This window comes from Meleagris gallopavo, chromosome 12, assembly GCF_000146605.3.
Source record: "Meleagris gallopavo isolate NT-WF06-2002-E0010 breed Aviagen turkey brand Nicholas breeding stock chromosome 12, Turkey_5.1, whole genome shotgun sequence".
NCBI classification, from domain to species: Eukaryota; Metazoa; Chordata; class Aves; order Galliformes; family Phasianidae; genus Meleagris; species Meleagris gallopavo.
The window spans coordinates 3734337-3759411 of record NC_015022.2 but is presented as its reverse complement, the minus strand read 5'-3'; the positions used below and the strand labels follow the sequence as shown (position 1 = coordinate 3759411).

The following is a 25075-nucleotide window of genomic DNA, read 5'->3' as shown; positions in this document are numbered from 1 at the left end:
TTTTTGGCTCTCTATTTTTTTCAGCATTTTAAATAAAAGGCAGATAGTCTAACATAGCCATGGATGAGATATAAAAAGCACTTTTCACCTACCTAGAACATTTGGCAGTGAAATATATTTAGCTTGACAGACAGGAATTATCTGATGTCAGAATAAGTGACCTTATCGATCACTGATCTTTACCTAATTGGTGTACATTATACCCAAGAATATCAGACTACATCCACGTCAACTTTCTTTGTGCTATGAAGCCACACATAACAGTTCGGTCAGAAGCTTCATAGAATCTAGTGTTTCTTCAGGGAGACCTCTACTTACAATAACTAAAACACTAAAAGCAGAAGCAATTTTTCCTACATATTCTATATTCCACTCACAGTAAAGTTTCCATGTTGGAGCTTCTTATTGATCTTTTATTGCAATGAGGCATCTTGACACACCAATCATTTGCTGCTTTGTATTTCCTCTGGAGATTTTGTTCAGTAAAATTCCTAGCAGCCTTAGCACCACCTACAAAAGAAGAGAATACAGGTGTTACTGCACAGAGGCTGAAGTTCAGGGTGGATATGTTTTTACCCACTCTCTTGGTACTAGCAGGAGAACAACTTTTAAAGTACTTTATCACTGTTCCTCCTCCATCTCTTCATTTCACAGAATTGAATGGTCACATACAAAACGATGTAAGAGATACAATCAAGAAGCACTCACAGAAGTGATAGTAACCCTTCTCAAACAATGCATTTCTAAGGAGCACGTAAACACTGAATAACAAATACATTAAAATAAACCACATATGATGTGAGAAGACAGAAGATACATTTTTTTACTGCCAGAATACAAATGGCAGTAAGAGGTCACAGCTTAACAGCTTTGAAGACACCAATGCCAAACACCCAATTCCCTTGTACAGTTAAATCACTCAGTGCTATCTCACAGTTAAGGAAGAGACATTGGCTTTCATGCAGAATTCTGTTTTGGTTTAATTTCAACAAGGAATACATTTTCTCTTACCTGTAATAGTGTGTACTGGCAAGAACACATGGAAAGGTCAGCTTTCTCCTGACAGAAATGCACAAGTCTCTTCAGTGTTTTTAGAAACATAATTCTCAAAAAGATAGACATGTTTCGCAGAGTCCTTTAGTAGCCCCACGAGCTCAACCTGACTGATCAAACTTACCTACACAGACAGCAGAGATGGAATCCAATTTCCCTTCAATGGTTGGCTCACCTAACCAAGAGCACGCTCAGATTAGGAGAACACCTAAATCCAGTACAGTGGCAGTTCTACAATGCTGTACGTAAGTTTTTGCTCTAGAGAGTATAAGGACTGTTGCTAAAACCTACCTTCTTTTTAACATAATCAAAAAAAGAGCTTTCTTCTTTCTTTGTTCATCTGCATCAGGGAAAATGAAACCTAATTGTTTTCAGTGTAGTTGCCTATAAATACAAGCATGTTTGTGCAAAGCAAAACTTGTGCACATGCAGTAGCAGTTCAGCATGGTGAAGACTTCCTACCCCTCCACCACCTTCAGTTTTTCTAGAAGTTTCCTTTGGGCTAAATTCTTCCCAATTACTTAAGCTACGTTTCACATCCCTCCACTCTGTCTCAGATTTATGTAGTAATGAGATTTCATATACGAAGTAAATAAAGATTAAAGTGTAAGTGATTAACGTTTTCCAGGGTTGTAGACTAGTTTTTAATCTTTAGAAATCCTATGCAAAGAACATTTGAATTCAGAATTCATATTTAGAATTAAATTAGTCTTCTGTAACTTCTGCAGTAAGATGCTGCAATATACAATAAACCAAATACTGTGAATTTGCTTATTGCTATAAACATGTTTCATGCACGCAAATAGTGGAAGTTAAAGCCTTTACACTGAAAGATGCAAAGGCCATACTTAAAAATTCTAACTTTAGTGACAACAGTTGATTGAAATATACAGAACCTGTAACATCTCTGGATATCCAGCCATAAAAAGTGAATAGACTCTCATCCAATAGCTTCACAACTTGCAGCTGTTGGGTATACTGTGCCTATTCCTCTTCTGGCAATGCTTTCTCCCCCTTAAACAATAGGAATTTGTCTACAATCCTCTACAAATTAGTCCAAAAGCAGTATTTTTTGCCCAAACTGCGCAAGACAAACTGAGGCATTCACTGCACTTGAGGAAGCACCGAATGACCATAAGCTACTGATTTTCAGTAGTTTTCAACCGAACAGAAACAAAGCTAATGTGTACATGGCATGTATCTTTTTCAAAAATAGCAAGTTATACACCCAATATGAAATTATAATTCAAGTAAATATTGTTAATCTCTCCTGAAGTGAAACATATATTCTAGTATGAACACTGAGAATTAAATTGTAAGTTAATTTTTTTTGCAAGACAACGTAAAATTGAGCTCAAATGTTCTCCTAAGTTCAAAGAGAAAGCGGCATAGAGAAAGAACTAATGATGGCTGAAAAATAATAATAAAAAAATCTTTCATGTGACAGAAACCACCAAAAAAAAAAGAGTTACGTGCAGTTACATACAAATAACTCAAATGTAGTCAGTGTAAATTATCTTTGACTTAAGCCAAAAGCATCTATTTAGGTTTGCTCTAAGAACCAAACAGAATACATGAAAGGGATTAACTTTCATAATTATGCAATTTCCTGCAGTGTTAACAGATTTCTTCAGATAGGAAAAACAACTACATTTTCCATTCTTCACAAAAATAGCATACCACTGCTTTCATTATACAATTTAATAGTCTATTTAAACAGTCTGATGGTCTTGCTACAAAACTATCTAGTACTCTCTTGCTCCATTTGGAAGGGTTGCTATTTCAGATGTTAAACATCTGGGTGGTTTTAGACCTAATGTTACTTTGTAATGTATATGCAATCTCTACACAGACTGAAATGAACAACCCTCTACATATTAAGTGTCTGAGAATTCACATGTATTTTTGTCAAATACTCAGGTTTTTCCAGACTCAGTTGCATTTTCCACATACAGTTTGAATGCCCCATACTTTTGAGAATGTTTTCATCCAAATTCATATTATTAAAATGACAAATATTTTAAAAATTTAATTGCATAAAAGACAAATGTGAGGAAGTTACAAGCAAGTATCATAGAACTGGTTCCATTTGAAGTTAAATCTTTGCCAACACCACATACGAATTTTTCAAAGTATTTAATTGGCATGTAAAATCAACGTTCAGATTAAAAATATCACAGGTTTCTCTTTGTTCATATGCACGCATGAGCTGCTCCAGTAACATATACAAGAAGTTCCATAGCTGGTTTACTCCTTTGAACTTTCCTTCTTAGGATGCTGTATTTTATATTCCCTCGTGTCTACTTGCATGAAGACAATAGACTTGTTAATAACACCTCAAATTAACAATTTCAGTATAACTTCAAAGGAGAGAAGAATATTGCCACTTACTGTTCTCAGTTTTTTTTTGTTTTTTTTTTTGGTCTGTTTTCATTTTATTTGGAATTCTTTAAGCAGAAGAGCTGTGACTACTTAAGTCATTCCACTTTTATTTTAAATAGGCATGGATTTCATCTGCATGGATGAAAATTAAGGAGCAATTTAAAATTTAATTCATGTGACTCTTCAGAGTCTTAAGCAATTTTGAGATGTGGTTTATTTAGAGACTTCAACAACAAGCAAGATGGTCTCCATAAGTTAATGCTGTTGCTGATTAGACTCATTTAAAAGCCAAGTCTAGACAACACAGAAGGACAAAGTGAACTTCAATTGCATGCTGATGGTCCAGAAAAATATCTCTACGTAATCTGGAGAAGTTAGCACATCTAACCACAATACACAGCTAGAAAAATATTCTTATGCATAGGCACTTGCTCATTTAATTCTTAAAAAAAAAAAAAAAAGAAATTACTTAAGCATCAAACTCACAATTTTAAAATGAAAACTTTAAAATGAAACTGTTCCTGCAAACTGCTACTAAATCTTTTTTAAGAAGGTGGGAATATTATGCCCAAAGTTTCAAGCTGAGCAGTGAAATTATTCACAAAGACAAAATTTTGTTGCAAATATTTACTCAAAAAAGGAATAATTTACAGCAGTGCTTTACAGCTGTTCAAAACATTTAACACATTAAAAACAAAACCAGGTCAAAAGCACATTCTGAATGTTTCAAATGGAGCAAGGAAGTTGTAAGAGCAAGCTACTGTCATATTCATTTCTACACCTAACTGCTAACTATAAAAAAACAACAAAAAACCAGCAGCTATCTTTTTGAATATAACTTAGACTACAAAAAGTTGTGAAATTGAACTGTACATTCCCACAGTATATGCTCTTGTGTCCTTTTTTCTAAGGGTTAGCAAGTAGCAGCTGCTAAATGGCAGAACACATGCCAGCTGGTACTTCCAGTTCGGGGTTTTTTCCTTCTTGCTTAAAACATTTTACATTAAACCATACTTTGGTTTGCCTTACAGACCATTTCTATGGGTCTACCACTAAGAATATTTAAAACAATGGTAAAAGCCTAAAAGCTACAGAACTTTTAGCATTATGTCCTACTTTGTACAATTATGTCTGGTATTTCTGCACAGTCTGCATACTGAAAACCCCACAAATATATATATTTTATTGTAATATTTCCACTTTCACTGAAAGTTTAAGTCAAGTCTACAGTCTGGCAGGATTACACCTGTACAGAGGTGCATAGATTCATATAATTGTTTACATGCTTTTACAGACAGGAATGTGATACCAAATCCAAAGCTTGTGTTTACCCAGCTATCAGCAGACCAACAACCATTGCTACAAGTGTGCTTCATTTTAACATTTGAACTAAATTCATATTAAGTTCTGGTGTTTTATTAAAAGAGTTTAAAATCTTCTCTTGGCTTGCAAATAATCTTATTCCAGATACAAAAAATAGATTTTTTTCTTCCTTTCAACTCAGTTTATTCAGATATTATATGAGAGAAGAAACAGGCATATAAACTTAAAAACACATTACCTTTTCTAAATTTACTTGATTCATTTGATTGTGCATATGTTATCTGTATATGCCAAATTTTCCTCTCAAAAAAACCCAACCTCCAAACCTTTAGCATCAATGAGCACACTCATCAGGAATGGTCCATGGTGTTCCTATCACTATATATAATACACAAGGAAATGAATGTAATTTCAGCTTGCTTCGTTTTCATCTGTTTTGTTTACAGTTGTTTCCATTCTGCTGGGACTGTCTTCTTGAGAAGTCTTGTCTATTTGTTCAGAGAGTTGTTCAGCTTGCTTTGATGAAGGTGCAACATTACCTTTCTGAAGAATTTCAGTTGCTTCATGCTCTAGTACTTCTGACGGAGTCAAAGGCTCCAAATGAATACTGCCTTGTTCACTCATGTCTGAACTAACTGATTCGGGTTCATTTCTTTTTCTCAAGAACTGCTCAAAACTAACATCTTCACCCAAAGTTAGTTTTAAGTCCTTTGCATTCATTGTTGAAAGTGTAATTTTATCCAAGTTTTGCACTTTAGTCTGATCAGTCAAGACAACATCATCTGATCTTTGGCAAGTTTTCAACTCACTTTCTCCATGAATACATTTTTGTTTCTCGCCTACCAATTGTTTGTTATGATCTGAATCACAACATGTTCCTTTCTCATGCAAAGATTTCTTCGTGCTGTTATCATGGAGTTCCAAATTGGGAACATTTTCTGTATCTGACAATGATGAACTTTCTTCAGTCTTTTCAACCGATGCAACTTCATTTTGGTTTCTATTGCATTCTTTTGTTTCCTCTGAAGAATCAAGCTCCTGTTTGCTGAAAAAACAAAGTGTTATTTTTCTAAAAGTTATAATAAAGCAACATGTGGCTATACTCTGCAAAGTAACAGCCAAATGGCATTGCAGATTTCCTATTTGTTATTTCTTAAAAATTTTCATAGCAAGATGGGCTGAATTTAACAAATTCATTTTTCTTATCCATTTATATGTTCAGCTTTAGTATCTTTAATTCTTGCATTTCATCACTAGAAATGAAGGCTGCTTCCTTCTTCTCATGTAGAATTTAAAAAAAAAACAGCACAAATTTGACACAAATGCAGATACAACTAACCAAAACTTCTGTTGATGATGTGCAAGAAAAATAAGCCAGTTCATACCTTTATACTGACAAACTGAATCTGCACTGCTAACAAGTGTAAAGAAAAAAAGCTAGCTGTTGGAAGCCACAATTAATTCAAATCTAAAATTTAGTTGATCAACTAGAAATTTGCAATAAATAGATTGGTGAACGAGCATTTTAGTCACTTTTCAGAGTAAAACCACATGGTGACAGATAAAGGAAAGAACAGTGTTGATTCATGCAAGTAAAAATGAGAATCTTATTATATAGTAACATAGAAAACACAATATAAAAATTTTTATACAAAGTAGTTATTGTTTACTTTTGTATTTTTTCAATAAAGCCACATGCAGTTCTGTAAAGTGATCAGGAAAGGGAAGTGGGAGAGGGATGAGAATCCTCCAAAGAGATTCAACTATGTATTTAGATGCCACCTTTACTGATAAAACACTTTGTCACATGCTGTATGCAAACTGCTCATGTTCATATTCCAACAGATGAAACCCTGCCTTCTGATATTTCTCTTTATTTGTTATAGGAACATCAGGCTTCTCTCATCATTTCAATGAGGAAGCCCTTTTTTTTGCTGTGAAGATTTAGGCTTGGAAAAAACACAGTTTGAAACCCACTCAAGATTCTTCAGAATGACAAGTATCTCTAACTGCCCTAAACGGTGCTGTTAAATAAACCAAAAACAGTGAAAGGTGGCAGAGGGCATGGAAGAACAAGCTGGATTTCAGATGTAAGTTTATATAGGAAGTGAAATTTGGAGCAAGTACATATCCCAGTTTAATGTTTGAGTCTAAAAGTTACAAATAGTATTTGAACAGTAATATGCAGATAAGAAATGCAAGAGAGATGGCATCATCAAGTATTAAATGTATCAAAAAAGCATCTGTACTTTTTTCAAATAGTTTTAAATGTGCTTGAAACCCATTTCTGGCTAAACCCACTTGCTAAGCAATGGATAGTTCAAGGAACAGGAAATAATCAGATTCTTGCTATTAAATTTTTACAATATATCTTCAAACTAAAAGTTAAAGTGATTCGCCTACATGCTAAGTGATATTGAACTGCACAGCAAAAGTCTAGTCCAAGTGCTACAAGCTACACTCAAGTTTGTTTTCAAGTTTTACTTTCACTCAAAGAAGCTAATTCAAGAACATTCAACTTTCTACTTAGGTTTAAGACACAGGAATGTTTTGAATGGGGTAAAAGACTACAAAGAATCTTAAATGGTGAACTCTTCCTGCCTGCTAAGATAGTCATAATAATTTCACTGTGACACCATTTTCTTCATTCATAATCAGTTATTAACTCAGGAGGTGAACCTTTCTGCCAAATTGTAACTTGCAATAGCTCCTACTGACAGACAAGTACACGTGCCTTTTTCACTTATTAGACTAACACAATAAACAATACTTCCTGATATACATTTTTTTCATCCAAATTATTCTCCTCCATCTCAAACTACTAGAAAAAGAAAGAAAATGTAATGATTCAGAAAAAACTTAAGACAAAGTTCCAGCACAGGAGCTAGGCTCACTACCCAGCAGCTACAGATAATTAGCCTTACCACACCTGCTCCTAATTACCTCACCTATTCCAGAAAAATACTTTAGCTATACAGAGCCTTAGAAATTCTAGTAAGTACTTAGAACTGCTTTCATATGAAAATCCAATCAACTCTATGAAACTATATATGTGACCTTTAGCTGCTACTCTTCAACAAGCAGCTTTGAGAAGAATTAACAAGCAAAATAGTATGCTTTACTTGACAACTTTTGAACACAGGTATGCAAAAATGGGTTTAAATAAAGCAATAACTAATTCCTCATTAGCACTGACAACGTTTCCACACAGGGCACTCCAGATGGATTACATTCACACACCATTCACACCAAGAAACTCTTAAAGGACAAACCTACTTTAACATAAAATGGAAATCCATAACAATCTTCCTTATCTTCATACAGTCAAACCCCAACTTTGACCAAATCCAGCCCTCTTCACTATCAACTCATTTTTGGTGAAGTGTGGGAAGTGTGGAATGGGAAGGAAGAAAAACTTTCTACATTCATTTCTCATGCAGAAGAAAAAACTCCCCAATGTTTTATACCAATAAAACAAGAGTTTAAAAATAAAACTGCTCAGTTTATGTAAGGCAATAACCATCACAAAAACAAATATACAGAAAACAGTGATCTAGTATTGCTAAACACATCAGTAAGCTCCTTTATATTGAACAATTCTCCAATGGAATAGTTTACCTCTGCTGACAACTGCTGATGAATAAGCAAAAAACTCAGTAGTTGTGACACCCTCAAACCCTCAAAAAAAAAGAAACTCATGACATACGGAATTTCAAAAAGTCATTCTGATAGTAAGTCAGCAGCTGAAAAAAAAAAAAAAGACTTAAGTAATGGTAGGAATGAAAGACTCTTTCCAGTCTATACGCAGACAGTACTGTATAAGAGACTGTAAAAAAAAAAAAAAGAGACCAAGGAAATGTGGAAAATGAAAATATCAAATAAGGATTTTGGCGAAAAGTTAGAATATAAAACCTGGCTGTTGTTTAGTAAAACAACCAACTCATTTTCTAAAGCATGCCACCAGCCATGGCTACAGATTGTGAAAACTGGGCCATATTAATGAACCAGCCGCTGTACCATCTGTATGAACTCCAGCTTTTGAATAAGGCTACTTGCAGAAGACATAATTTTGAGTCCAAGAGATGAATCTACTAAATGAAAGCATACAAATACCACAAGCTAGAGAATCTTAGAAATTAAAAGGAATTTTTCCTTATTGTATAGAAAATGTAAGATCTGGGAGCTAAGTAAGGCTGAAGGAAGATCGGCTCTGCCTCTGTTTCTTTTTCAGTTTTGGTGGTTCTGATTGTTGTTTTTTTGTTTTGTTTTTAAACTCTACTAGCTCAAGTTTTCTTTGTTGCCCTTTGCAATGCACATTCACTCAACGTTCTTTAGAGCATCAGTATTTTCTACTAAGCTCCTGAAAACCATTCAGGGAAAATACTTACAGCAAGAAAAGAAACCACAGAGCTTCAGGTGACATTTACATATCTGCATACACAATAGCTGCAAGGCATGCACATGAAGACCCTCAGTTTGTGGACTGTACTTACAGGTAACAAAATCAGTATTATAGCAGCATTTACTTTGGTGCAAACCAACAGCATAGTTTTGAGGCAAATTCCTAACTGTTCCCAAACACTGGTTTGGTTTATAGAACTGTTCTGGTGTGTGCAAACTAAATTTCTTTTTGAGGAAACAGAAGTAGAAGCTCTGATCCATGAATGCATCAAACAAGCTCAAACTTTTAGCAGAGCCCTCAAGAATCCAATCAACAGGAAACAAAGAGCAGGTGTATATATTGACGTTAATTTTACCTACTTAAATGTAAAGATAGAAGAATGCAGTACATAGCATTCAATTATAATGACTTACCCGTAGTTTAAAGATGGAGGAATACCTGAACCAGTCTCAATTCTTAAGTATTAGAAGTGAAAGTAAAATTCTATTTATTTGGTACTCTACATACGACTAAAGAAAGGTAATGGAGAAACTTTTCTGAGAAGAAAAATAATCTATAGCGAGAAACTGAAAGCACAGGACTGCTTTTTTAATTTACTTTTTAATTTATTTTTGAAAAGAAGGTACTACAAATGTATTTACAACTACTGAAGCAGTGTTCTGACTAACCTTTTAAAGGTTAATTTTGCATCAAAATTGTTGAAGACTACTAATTGGAGTAAGATACTTCAGGCCATGGGATCTGGAGTAGTAATGTATATACACCCATATACCTAAGTCTGCCCACACTATTTGCCCAAAGCCATGTAAAATTTCAGCTATTTTCCCAGACAGACATTAAAACTCACAATTACTATTTTCCTCAGATCTGTAGTTGTAACAGCTACACAACATACTGAATTCCCAAGGATTAACATTTACTGCTGTAGAATTGTTCCCCATTTTCCCTTTCAAAGCTGTTAATTCATGCAATACAAAAAAGTGTTTTAACATTGTATACAATTTATCACAAACTTTGACTTATTTGTAGGTTAAGCACTGTTTTGACAATTAGAACCTAAATCTTTGTGTCTTTTAGAGTACATTATAGCTGCTACTCAAAAGTTTTTGTTGAAGAAAAACACATCATGAAAATACTAATTAAAATATTCTCATTCAATTACCTGAGAAATAACACAGCATGTATTATTTTATGTAACTGAACTTCAAGATGCAGCTAATTATTGTATTACCTTTCATATGTTGGTGTTTCTGTTTTTCCTTCAGATAAACTAGGTCTTGAAATTTTCTGTAATAATTAATGATACTTTATTTTTATCCATGATCAACTGATTACAATAAAGTTGCAGAGACAAATTCACACTGACATCCCATACATCTAAGAAGCAGAGATTGGATATTAATACAGATGTTTGCAAAATCTTGCAAGTTAAGGGAAAAAAACAACAAAGCTTTAAAGCAATCCTTGTAGCCTTTTTCATATATGCAATTGTAATTACATCTTACTGAATAGGATCTCGTGAACTACGTCCTGACAGCATTTTATTTGGAAGGTAAAAGCAAACAACAACAAAAAAAACCAGAACAACTAATTTGACAAAATTTGTTTTGCTAAAAAGCCAACAGAAAAACAAGAGAGAAAACTGAGGTTAGCATACTAAAACACTGCAGTGTTTTAGCCCTACAGATGTCTTTAAGTTAATTATAAAGAAGATTCTTATCAGAAAGCTCATCACAGGACAAACCTGAGTCTATTATAATGCATCCGCCCAATGAAACAATTTTTGAACTCTGAACAGCATGATCAGATTTTTTTTATTTTTCTTTTTAAAGAAGAGTAAAAAGTTAATTTTTTTTTTTTAATTGCCAGTGGAAAAATTGTCAAAGCAGTCTTCTAAAAGCTTCTCCTCTATCACAGAGCATTCTGTCCATATATTATCTTACTCTTATTAGGAAAATTATATGTGCTTAAAAAAATTAAGAAACCTAGTTTTTGTTCAAGTAAGTGAATTCTGGTTTTACAATAAAAGAGGTTTGTGTACAGAAATATAAGCACCTCAACCACTTGTACCGCAAACTCTTAAGATATTTTAAACCTGCATCAATAGTATTATAAATTGTTAATATTTGTCTCCACAGAGGTGGTATATTTTGCTTCAGTAGGACCAAATCATGCAGCAAATATCCTGAAGGCGTATGGTCAGCTAGGCTTATGCTGTCTTCTAAAAGAGCCTCTGCTATATTTCTATCACACTTGGCTGTATTTCTGTTGTACTATTCCTACAGACATAAAATCTATCACAAGAAACACTTTCCAACTTCATGTCTCCACCTCCACATTCTGCAAAGTATGGATCTACACTGCTCTAGCTGGTCTACTACAGAACCTTCTTCTCTACCCATCATGTTCCTCAGGTCTCACTGAGCCTTCCCCACTCAACAGAGGAACTACATGGAAAGGAAGATTTCTCGACTTCTCTCTAAATCTCATATGCTACGTTTTTAAACAATTGAATTTGACCATTTAAATATTTGGTTCTTCAGCACCCAGTAACCAGAGCTCCCATGTGGCCCAAACCACAGTGAAAAGCAACTCACAGTTCTGACAAGTCTTGCTTCGTACTCTGAGTAACAACTGAGAACTGAGAGCTAAAACCAACATAGGTATTTTGTCTGTATTCTCCACCTTCTCCATTCATAAGGGCTCCGGTTGTTTTTTTGTTTTGTTTTGTTGTATTTTAAATAAAAATCAAAATTATGAGACAACATTTTGTGAAGCAAAATACAGAAATTCCAGATCTTCTCTACTTCTTACACAGCTGGTCCCCCACTGAAACTGTAGGAAATGCATTCTAAAAATTCTAAAGCATGAAAAAGAAGGAAAAGAAACAAACAAAACAAATATGCCTAAAGTGGTAACGGAATTTACGGACAGAAAAGATTCTGCTATTTATGTTTCACAATCCTTTCGCTTTTAACACAACTGAATTAAGACAGACAGGCTTATCAGAATGCTGCATAATAGCTCACATGCTTAGCAAGAAAGCCATTCAGGCCTCAAGAGGCATTTCCAAAGATTTTCCTCCTTAAAGAAACACAAATAAAATAAGTAAAGAAGAGTTTGAAATCAGTACCTAGCCAAATCTCAGGTTATATTTCAAGTCGATTTTGAGGTTCCCTGAAGACAAAGATACATATGTAAGGCAATTAAATCATTCCTTCCTTGGATTCTGAACTACAAATCAACCAGCCAGACTGACTGCAAACTGGGAATGTTTCTGTGGCTGACCTAACAAAAATGTCCCACCACTGTAGTAGTAAAACACAGAAAGCTGTCTCTCTTAGCACTATGCATATCTTCTGAACTCCATAAAACAGTAGGATATGTATATTTAAAGTAGAACTTTATCATGTCTTCAGATTATTTATGAATTTCAGAGATATCGTTTACATTTTGTGGAGAAAAGAAAAGACGCTACCTCCAACTTAGCTTCTTTCTCTCTAATGGAGATTTTAGTCTTTAACCTAGAGGACAATGAATTAAGATTCAATATTTTCAATACTGTATGGTGAAAACAGAGACAAAAGATGAAGATATTTACAGCAATTAAGAAAGTAACTTGGTAATTTGAAATCAATTTTCAAAGTTCATACTTAAATTTGAGCTTAAATGTACTTCAGGGTTCTAAGAGAAAGCCTGAAGGCTAGAATTTAAGGATTCTAAAAATATATTACTGGTTGTACAGAAACTGTGATATAAATTGCTTCTGTGTAACCTGTCCCAGCAACTTAATCTCATGAAAAACAGCAATCAACAGTCTTCAGATTGCTACTGGTACTTCTAGCATTACAAGAAGAATAATTCTCTTACCATAAAGGCATTTTAAATAATGATTCAAGTATTTAAGACCTGAAATGACAAATCTGCTGAAATTATTTTTCAAAAGTACATAAAACTATACTTATATTTATTTATTTAAAATATCTACCATTACCTAATTACTCAGGACAAAGTTGTGGTTTACTTGAGGGCAACTGTAGAACATTGCAACTGACTCCAACTATAACTTGGAGGAGATACTTCCTTCAAAATACAGGCACAGTCAAGTGCATTAGATGAGTTATAAATTATTAAGATCTATTGACTTTTCAAACCACATTAATTAAACAGCTTATCACAATATCACTAACATTGATTTTCTGTATTTAGAAAAGAAAATGCTATTGTAGAGATAGCAAGGACTATCTTAACCAGGCTAACAAGCCTTGTTCTAATATAAAAGCTAAGCTTTCAAAAGTTTCCTATAAAAAACCTGCACAAACACCTTAAAAATTGCTTACATCTGTATCTTCTTTGTCGATGCTGCATTAAAAGCAAATTAATTCCACTGGAGTATGGTGCTGTCTGTTATTATTTAAATTATGTTATTAATCATAAATTGATTCATGATCTTACTGAGCCTTAATGGCTGTCTGCAGAGTACAACACACTTGACAAAAGAAACAGCTTAATCAAATTAAATTTTATGAAAAAGTATACTAATACGAGGTTGATATGCACCCACATCTGTTTTCCTAAATTAATTTTTAAAATGGTGCTAAAAGCATGCTCTTTCAAGAATTTTTATTTTAAGAGCTTTAGCCCACCCTTCCAGCACATCATGCACACCTTCTATTAATAACATTAATGTTATTGTTATTAATGTTACTACCATTTATTTTTTATTATTACACCTTAATTTGGAACAAAGCATGGCAGAAGTAACTAGGAAAATACTTTTTTTTTTTTTTAAATAACAACTGGTATTTCAGCATGGTTACAATGCTCATCTAGGTAACAGAAAGAAAAAGTGTCAGGATAAATCAAATGATAACACTTTTGGGGGGGGGGTAGGGATTTAAAATACTTTGTTTAATCATGAGTAGCAATATCAGTAGAAGATAATGCAGAACAAGATATTTAGGTTAACTTCACTGTTTTAATCATATCTATACAAGAGTTTAAACAAATCCATTCAAAATTGCATTTGCCCAAAACCAATCAGTAACCACTCTGGAAAAGGCAAAACAACCTAGACAAATCAGATACTAAAGGATAAAACACTGTTCTTGTTGAATGAATAAATCTAAGCTTTGTCATAAAAATTCATCAGCTATGAACTGAATCCAATACCTGTTTATAGTTTTAAATATCTTATAAACATACGGGACAGATCACAGTGTTTTGAAAGCAAACAAGATGAATAAGATTTTGTTATAACCACCTCTTGGTTAATACAGTTCAACTTGGATTACTGATACATATTCTCAACCTTGTTGCTATTTCAGAATTGGTTCTTGAATGCAGCTCTAATTCAAAATTAGCAAAATCCAAAGACAGTCACTCTATGATGTTATGTTCCTGACTCTTTTATGCTAAGAAACCTTAAATCTTTAGGTCCAGTAGTTCAGTTTCCAAAGAGTTCCAACTCACGTTTTCAAAAAGCAACATAGGCAAACTACTTTCTTATGTAACTGAAGCTACAGTACTTCTGCACATAATCTTGTGAAAACAATACAAAAATTGTGATCTTCTTTAGTAAATACAGCCTGTTGGTCCACAATTTTGAAATCTTTCTACAGGTCCCAAAAGATTCTTTACTATACATAAACTTCCAGTTAAGAACAGTGAAAAGCAACCCCTAATTGCCAGTCTTCTATCCAATAATAATTCAGACAAAATGTAACAGCTGAAGAAAAATTTTCAGACTGACATACTTAATAGGAAGTACTGGCCACAAAAACCAAAGAGACTCAGGCTTTGACTGTAGAATAAAAGCTGGCTTATTAAGATCATTCCTTTAGATGCTTTAAATCGGAATTCAGGTTGATCTGAAACTTCGTTTGCTACACAATGAGTCATGTTGGGCTAATGGAACAGATCTGGAGTCAACAAAAGAAGCAAACATTTAGATGCACAGTCCAAACACAGATAACTTATTATTTCTGAAATTCATGCAGTCACAGCTTTGCTTGCCTTCACACTAAGGAATGTATATACATTTGTGCGCACACACAGCTTAAATCATGAATAACTCTTCCCAGGGATCTGCCAGGTTACCCCTACAGCCACACAGTTGCTCCCATACCATATTTAGGTTAAATAGTACTGAAAAACAGCTGGAATCTTTCACCAAACATCCATTTTCTGACCATTCCTAAAAAGAAATAACCTTTTCTAGGACAATTAGCTCCAGCTAACATCTTAAGCCGTAACTGAATGGCTTAAGGAACTTTCCAGCTACTCAGCTCAACCACATCCAAGAATAATGAACAAGTTGTTTGCAACTAAAGAATGGAAGAGCCTTCATCTTGGTTTTTGTTGCTTTGGGGTATATTTAAATAGCAAAAAACAAAACCCATAGAATTTTTAGTAGACAATACTTTAAATAACTTGAAACAGGGCAAGAGATTCACAGTAAAGCTCAATTTTCCCTTACCACTACATGCAAAAAAATTTACTTTGAAGAAATGTTACATGGTATAGTACACATGAATGCATAGTTAGAAGAAAAAGGTGTTTCCATGCTAAGGCATTTAACACTGGTAATGAATGAATGGAAAAGGAAAGATGGTAACATTTGTCTTGATACAGTCTCCAGTTTCTCACTTGTAAATTAGGTTAGCAATGGATACAGCCACAAATTAACTTATTATAATTATGCATAAGTAAGTGTAATTACATACAAAGTTGAGCAGTCACAAATATTTTCACTTCTCTTAAAGCCTAAAACAAGCCTTCACTTTCTTGTCAGACTCTCATGCTTTGTCTTTGCAGACATGGTCCAATATGCTGCATTATTCATGTAAGCTGGCAGCAATTAGGACTATCAGGGATAGTAAGGCATGAGTCATGCAGGCTTATCTACATGATTTAGTACTGTTTTTATATTACAAGTTTTTCACTTAAGTAACTTCTCCAAACTTAATGCAAATGGAAACAGGATGCCATGATACGTTTCTACATAAGCTGTTTTGCTACCCTTACTTAAACAAGGCTAGAAAATCTGTAGGTAACTTAGAAGTGTTTTAACTAGACATTTTTTAAACTAACTTCCATAGCAAAACGGTAAAAGAACCAAATGATAATCTTCCAAATCATCTAACTTCAAAGTGAAGTATCAATCCAGTGTAATTTGCAGTAAATTCTTAGAGAAAAATTTTCAAAGCCATAAAAATCTGCAACCATACTCTGATTTTGGTTGCTGACAGAAATCTGAACACAAGTGAAATATCACAGATTCAGCTTCCTCTGATTTACAAAAGCATATTCATAATGAAAAAGTGATCCCACTTACTGAATGCTATTGTGTCTAAACAGAAACAAGTCCTGTAAGAAAAACTTATAGTACACAGCTGATGATTGAAATTGAACAGCATACGAGACAGAACACACTGTCAGACTAAAAAGGAGCAAAAAGAACAAGACTTAAGAGTTCTGACTGTGTAGATGCTCATTCAAAATATGCATCAAAGGCAATGGATGACATGATCTTTGCTGTTACTAGCAAAAACACAGTGGCTGCAAAAGCTCAATTAAAATTGTTTCTGTTTCTACATGAAAAGGGAATAGGACAAAAATATCAGCCAAAACAGATTAACTTTGGAAAATTTAGTTATGCAGAAAAAGCAAGAGTTGCAAATCAAGAACAGCTTGTGTTTATCAGATTGTTCATCAGATCTCTTATAACCAGGAAGAGATAACTGACCACAGAGTAAGATTATCTACTAAGTTACTTGGAAGCTGGTAAATGTGAGGTTCAATCAAGAAATATATCCACTGTAAGCAGGAGGTTGAGTCTGGAGGAACACTAGATGTTCATCATGACAAAATGAAAACTCATCATATATTTAGACATCTCGTTGATGGATGAACTTGCCACAGATTATCTAGAACTATAGATGAGATCAGAAGCGGTGAAATCAAAATTGGCAGATGTCTTAGCAGCTTGAGTAGAGCATCTTTGAAGATGAGAGATGATACCAAAAGAACAAGGTATGAATGAACCATGGCTGCTGCACTCTCAGAATCAAGGCTCAGCAAATACATTCGTTTCCATCATATTTCCTCCTAAAGTATTTAGGAGCCAAGAGAAGCTTAGCCATTAAAGTACAGCTAACAAATTCCTTTGGCCAAGATTCAGTTTATGTAGTTACATGTGATACGAGTCTTCCAAAGCATATTTACCACTATATACTGTAAAGACATTGCTAGATAAAAACGCAACTTTATTATTAAACAGATAAGGACTTGTATGTTTTAGTGAATACCCAAAGAGAATGACAAATCCCTCAACTCTCAAAAGCTAAGATCAAGTTCAGAACAAAATGGGCTTTGGTGCTATTAAGTATATGCCCTCATTTATACACTACTCTAACTCTGAACGATACCGACAGACTCGAGGGGACAATGAGCAGCAAAGAAACACTACATCACATAAATGAAACTACTGATAAGTCTCTCTTCCATGGATTATAGCCCCCAAAAGCTGTAAATTAATGCTGGAAAGCAGAGAACAAAAACACAGAAGAGCCTTTGCCAGACTACAGTAATGGAGAAAAGACCAGACCTGCTGCCTAAAAGATGTAAAAAGAGAATACCCCACAGCTTCAGTGCATGAAGAAATAAGAAAAGGTCTGGTCAGATGCTTGTTCGCTTACATACCAAAATAATCCCAAGCTCGACTGGGTTCAATTTGCTGCTCCACAATGATGTATCAGTGAGCCAAAGCAGCATAGGATACCTGCTCACTTTCAACTCCCCTGCAACAAAAATGTCTACTGTCAGTTCATTTAAAAATATGTTAATGTTGCGCAAAGCAGAGAGTAGAGCATTAGAAGAGTACTGGAATAGTTAACAAGGCTCATTCCCTCAGCACAAGATGGATCACCAAACAACAAAACAAGGCAACTTTTGTAAAGGAGCAATTTCAAAAGAAAATCCTGCTCGAACATCTCCACCTAGATTATCTGTACTACTAATGACAGAATCTTGGTCCTAACACAAGTCTCATCAATACTGAACAGAGCTTGTAGAACATGTCTGGTCATTAGCAATAAAGATGAGTTTTATAACACATGCAGTCAGTCTTACAGACCACGGAAGATACCAAGGTCTGAAAGATGCAAGAGAAGATCCAAAACCATCCAAGAGTCTAATTACGAGTCATTGTGGCCAATGTTGCAGAAATCCATAAGCAACACACACTTCACCAAATTACAGGTTAAAGAATGAGAAGATACATTCATATCACAGAGAAACCACACTGTGAAGGTTGTGAGCACTGTTTACAGGTACCTCTTCTTGCAGAACTAAACACAGAGCACGATGAGGATAAATATTTGTGTGTACTCTGTACTGCAAATGAATACAAGGTCTGCTACCTAGATGCACTTATGCTATTAGACTTAGCAGTTAAGTTCTTGTCCCAAGTATCAGCAAAATATTACATGGAAAAGGACAAGACTCATGAGATTAACCAGGTCTATCAACATGGCAGGGTTTTTTGTTTGTTTGTTTGTTTTTGTTGTTGTAGTTTTTTTTTTTTAATAACAGCTTATACCACCTCACGTGGAACCAGTAAGTAATCCAACAGCAAAACCAGGGCTCTCAAAAATAATGACTATACTCATCTATCCTAATGTAAGACACTAACAGCTTGTGGAAACAAACCTGTACTTATTCTTTACTGTACTTCAGATCTACTCCTTCAGTGCTTACCCATCTGTTTTGGCATAATAGATATTTAGCATATCCAACATTCTTTAAGTATTTTTGTATGACATCTGTGCAATATTTTCAAGATAACAAGATACTTGTGCAGTACTGACAACAGCCTGCCACAAGTATATATCTGCACCCATCACACACCTGTAACCTTTCCTCACATATAGTCCAGCAGATATGAATTCCAAACATACATCCAGCTACTAAAGTTGTATCACAGCTCAACACTTATTTTTCCATTGTTTGAGTTTCACTGAAATCCAAACAGAACACAAGCCACTCTGGATTAATGAAGGGAATATCCAGCTCACTCTCTTAAGTGACTTTTCCTAGTATTTTGTCAGATCTTAATATTCAGTACTCCAGGAAGAGAAATTTCATTCGTTCTTAAATATTTTTTTGGAATGGTTTCCCAAATTAACTTCCTTCCCATCTGCTCCTTACAGGATAACTTCTATTCTTCTTAATAATGTCTGTTATTCATCTTATCAAATCACAAGTTCTATTCAACTACATCAAATGCTAAGCAGTTACTATTAGAGGTTTGAAGTTCACAGCATACTTTTTGTGCTATTATTACTCATAACCAAATAAATGTATCTCCATGTTTGGATCAGTTGAGAGATTATTCCAGAATGTCCCCTTTCTGACCACTTCATTAGAAAATTTAAGTTACAAGACAACTATATAGACAAGTATATAACAATATAATAAGTAATAAATATTATTAGAAAGTAATGAAATCATAGAACACTTGGGGTTGGAAAAGACCTTTTAAGGTCATCTAACTCCAACCTACCTGGCATGAATATGACACCTTTCACTGTATCAGAGATAACCTATTGGGAATACTTTCAACACCCAGTGAAGACTGCTCTCTCTCTGCTGAAGTCCTCATTGTGCATGAGAACCTCCGATCTCTTTTAGAATCCTGCTATAGGTTATACGGATTCAATGACACTCTGCTGTCAAATCTGGGTTAAACTTTATTCTTCTGCCTTCTGAAAACTTCCTTCTTTGCAGTATAATTGACATCTTTATTCCTGCCTTCAAATGAAGTTCAGAGAGAACTCAAATGTTTGTTTCAACTGGCATACCTCGGAACCTTCAGTTAAGGCATAAGTAGGTTCACAAACTACATTGTAAAGTCTCAGATACTGTTCTGGCACAAATAGGGAAAGGTTTAGCATATTTGAGTCTTCTAACATTTAAAAAAAAAAAACACAACACAAATCTATAAACGTGGCCTTTGCAATATTACAGGTTTTTTTTTTTTTTCAAATCTTTAACCAAAAGCCAAAATTTCCATATTTTTTCTTTTCAAATTTTTCTTTGCATTTAAAAAATTAAGACATTAATTAGTATACCTTTTGTCAAATAAATGACATTACTTGGAAAACAATTTCTAAATAATGTACCCTATGTCACGTAAAGGTTTTTACTTTCTTTGTGTTTATATCAACATCGTGTAAAGAACATTAAACACATTTAATATTGGTAACATTAAAACCAACTTGAAATAACAGTCTCTCTAGGCCTAGGCTTAGCAGTTAAGATGGAGAAATTTTAATACTGCAAGAACTGTTATGTTTATGACCTAGGCAATTTATCTCCCCCTTTTTGCAATTCTGGACATAGTCAAGAGTAAAAACACATTAAATGTACATTCCATACATTATTGGTTCTAATGAATTTGGAAGAAATCCAAGTTCAAAGTACAATTTTTGGCCATCTGTCGCTGAATTAATAGGAAAAGAAGAAATATTGAGTGGTAAAACAAAACTTACTCAGATACTTGTTCAGCAGTTGGTAAATCTACAGAAACTGAAAATAAGAATAAAGGATCAAGTTAGAAATACTTAAAAAAAATGTGGAAATACACAAGTACTCACTTTCAAATCTATGCACAGACATTATAATGTAATTGAAAAAAAAAACTACCATAACGGACAGACACCCTCATGTGAGTACTTGTACGTGTACTATGTAAGAAGAAAACAACTACACATACTCACCATTCTCTATAATAACTTGACAAGCATGAGCATGGCTTTCGCTCAGATGTGTGGCCATCCTATCTAAGCCAGAACCATCAGTCAGAAAATCACAGTTAAGACATACTACAGTCACACCTCTAGAGGAGAGAAAGTAAAAAGTATGTGTAAACACAATATGGCTGTGAAAACAGCTTTAACCTACACCTACTGGACACACTGAAGAGAACAACCCTGCTTTTGCAGTTTTATATGAGGTGACTCATAGAAGAGCTGCACGTGGAAATTCCAGTCGCTGCCTAGGACATCTCCATGCTGAACACAGAACAAAGTACTATAAAAAAGTACTATAGTACCACAGACAGAATTTGAGTTTCTTGGTTTTTTTCCACCTCCCTCTTCTTTCAGACCTTGCACATTATTAATAATTGGAAAACAAAGCTATGAAAATATTTTAAAAAGCCCTGAGAAAGAAGTCAACAGAAGCGGATTAAAAAAGTTTGTCAAAAAGAGAACACTGTTAGTAGAAGTCATAACATTTTCACTTCTCTGATCTTTGTGGATGCCTAGAAATTCAAGAGGCTCTAATTTATTTTAAACAATCAAGTCACTATCATAAAGCAAAAAGGATGATCTACAATTGAATAAAAGCAGAATTACCGTAGCTCTTCTGAATGCTTCTTGTATATCCAAAATCTTTTACTTGGACGAGCACTGTGAAAACTAAAAAACAAAAAACAAACCACCATAATTTAATCTGTCTTTCTTGAGTTTATTACTCCACGTATTCCCTACATACTACACACGGTACTGAAATTTGCTTTTGACAAGGCAAGAAAACACAGTGTTCAACTACTGACCTGCATTATTCTAAAAAACTGATTTGATGAAATTGTACATGCTTGTGAATCTCATCTCCAATTCAAAACACTGGTAAAAGAAAACTCCACATTGCTGTGCTGAAGAGCAGAAGAAACAAACAACCTCAGGAACACCAAGCATTTCTACTTTTGAGCTCTCTAGTAAGGAGCTTGGGAGGGGCAAGACTTCAATTTTTTTTGGCACAGTACTGCACGAACACAGTTTGCTTCCATCAGCAATTTAGGTCTTGAAGCACCGTGCTTAAGTTACACAGTGAAATCTATACGGTGAAGAAGTTTTTCTCAACACAAACTTCCTCAAGAGACATTAAAAATTGACTTCAAGTTATCACACATGCAGGTTAAGCACGTGCCAACATAATATATTCCCAATATTAAAGAAAAACAAGCAACTAAATACAGATGCTGCTACAGCAAAAACATACAGCCTTCTTCCACACCACTTCTTGTTCCTTAGGTGGTGATAGCTGCAAGAGGTCTAAGTAGTGCGACAGTCAAGACAGAGCACTGAGGAGATAAAGGACAAAAGACTAGTTGTTTTGCTGCATGATTGAACTGGACAACAGCCAGAGCATGGACAACAGCAGGAATAGTTTACAGTAGATTCCCTTCTTCTGTTCTGCCTTTTTTCTTGTATAATTACAATTAGGTAGATTAATTTTTATTATTTGTTAAGCATGCAACCTGTGTTAACCCACAGGCTATCTGCACGGAACTTTGTAAACTATTTCATACAAGAACAATGACATTAATGTGACTAGGACAATGCACAGAAGATATACATAAAAGTGTATGAGTCATACATTTAAGTATTCTAGACTTCAAAAACATTGAGGCATTTTAAACATAAATATTTAAAAAGATAATTGCATTCAGTTGTTTTTTTTCCTGCCACAATACATTTGACCTTTTAAAGGCACAGGATTCACAAGTAGGTTTTCAAAGTAATTTTTAACTTCAGTGCAAAAAAAAAAAAAAAATCTATGTCCACTCATTGTATGTGATACTCCCATTGCTCTGAAAACTTGCATGTTGTTTTCTTAAGTCTCTTTTACATCTGTCATCACTAATACCCTAAACTGTCTTACAGCAACAAACCTCAGACAAGATCAGATGTTGCTATTTTCACAGATGATCAAAGTGGTATCCATTTGATTATGTTATTTGAGACACCCTTTACATGGCATTCTGTGCATGGATTTCATTAGTGATAGCAGTGATAGCAAAACAGATGAGGTCTTAAATCTGAAACTCAGAGAATATGCAACAATTAACCATTATTTGTTAAGTCTGGCTGAAATGACAATGAAAGACCCCATTGAAATTGTGAGGTTAAGACAGAAAGCTGCCTGAACTCCTAGCTTTTTAAGGTACAAGAAGAATACTGGATTTAGGTCCTCATTAGAAGTGAAAATCCAACATATATGTGTCCCTGTCAGACCTATATCACAACGTGTTAACACACACACTTCATACAATTTATATGAACTTTAAAAGTATATGATAATTCAAAATAATTGTATAGAATTCTTACCTCATCATGTGATTCACATAGGCTTTGCTACAGCTAGTATTGTATCTGCATAAGCTACAATGGACATACGCAGGAAAATGACTTGCAAAATCTTTTATTTCTGAGTAACACTCAATGCATTTGTGAGCTCCCAAACGACACCTAACATAATATGGAAAAGTTCATAGTTAACATCAGTACCTTAGGACAACATAACTATTCCAAACCTTTTGCTTTACATCTGTAAAAAGCTTGCCCACGTTGGAGGGGAAAAAAAAAAAGTATCAGATAAGTATTTATTACAGGTTATAATAGCAGACATAAGTCTGTTTTTTCTTGTATTATGGTCATTACAGCTTTTACTTTTTTTTTTTATTAAGGTCAGTGTAAGCATCTGTTACTGAGCATTTCGGGAAACAAGATACTACAGATGAGACCCTCCAATTTCAGCTGCTGCTGTTGTCTTTCTGTACTTGAAAAGAATTTCAAAGAAATGTTTCATTCACACAGTGAGCACAAGCAAATATGGATTTCATCATCCAGTATTCCCTGCAAGCTTTGAAAACTACAGATGAGGATCGTAATCCTGCTCTTATTTATGCTTGCTGGTCATTTTTAGACATTTAAAGCAGCTAAATTCTGAGTGCTAGCACCTTACTGAAAGGGAGTCACCCATAACCTCTTTGACAGAGAATTGCTACTGCACATTAACCAACAAAATTATATTCTAGTCCATAAAAGACCCATGGAATTATTAAAGAACTGTGAAAACTATTAAATTGTAAATGTAAGGAGAGCATTCTCCCCACAGCTTGCTTTTATCTTATTGACTCTTTTAATACTTTCCCAAATTGAGGTAACCAGACCTTTAACCTTTCAAATAACAGGTTCAAATAGCACTTTATAAACTAAAGGAGGAAAACACTTTTCTCTCCATTAAGCTTGCAAAAAACAGAGTCCATTCTCAGGTCACTTTTCAACATAAATCTGCCTGGTGCATCAATATTTCAATAACTGTGAGTTCTGCACAGAGAAAAGAAATCTAAATTTAGAACAGAAAACTTGCGAGAGCTTTTTTTTTTTTCCCATCAAGTCCATCACCAACAAAATTATGAAAAAAGACAATGCAGAGTTATAATCACAATATATGGAAAGTCTGAGCCATCTTCTGCAAAATTAAGTTGTCAAATATTCTATATTGCAGGATAGTAAGTTATTGAATAATAATTAAATTACTGGAATTCTTATATTCAAAGCATACTTCAGTGTATTTTTAATGTTCATATTTTACCTTAGATTATGCAATGCTGTATTTGTAACCTTTTTTTTTGCTACTGCTGTTGGTCCATGCATTTTGCTTCTTCAATGCAGTTGGTTTTGATTTTGCTTTCGATTTATTTGAATTAGATCTGCTATGATTTCTAGCAGTTGTATTCTTCGCTTTAGGTGATAACTGAAACGTAGATGTGCTTGTGCTAACTGAAGATCCTGTCTGAAGAGATCCAATAGATGCTCGAATAGTAACCTACAAGTACAAAATCAAAAGTTTCTCTATTTAGATGTAAGCTGTTTAAGTTCCCATTTCTGTTTTTCTCAAAGTTGCAGTTACTTCAGGACAGAAGTGACTATCTTGCATAGCATCCAAAATCCTCCGCAGTAAATACAGTTTTGAAAAATATGTAACACTGTTGACTAGAGTAAACCTAAACTCAGTAGTCTACTAGATGCTTAAAAAGCTCTTGTTTTGGTGGAAATAATTAGC

The 25075-nt window shown here is 34.3% G+C and overlaps 1 protein-coding gene across 1 annotated transcript in view; it reads right to left on the bottom strand.

The window, feature by feature from the left end:
- Window positions 1–3067: 3067 nt before the first annotated feature.
- ZNF280D (zinc finger protein 280D) overlaps window positions 3068–25075 on the bottom strand; it is a 47346-nt gene continuing 25338 nt past the window's right edge. The window contains 7 exon segments of the mRNA XM_019619398.1: window positions 3068–5803; window positions 20713–20749; window positions 20941–21059; window positions 21580–21642; window positions 23335–23475; window positions 24605–24637; window positions 24639–24838. Of these exon segments, the coding sequence (XP_019474943.1) occupies window positions 5170–5803; window positions 20713–20749; window positions 20941–21059; window positions 21580–21642; window positions 23335–23475; window positions 24605–24637; window positions 24639–24838 (1227 nt within the window). The 3' untranslated portion in view covers window positions 3068–5169.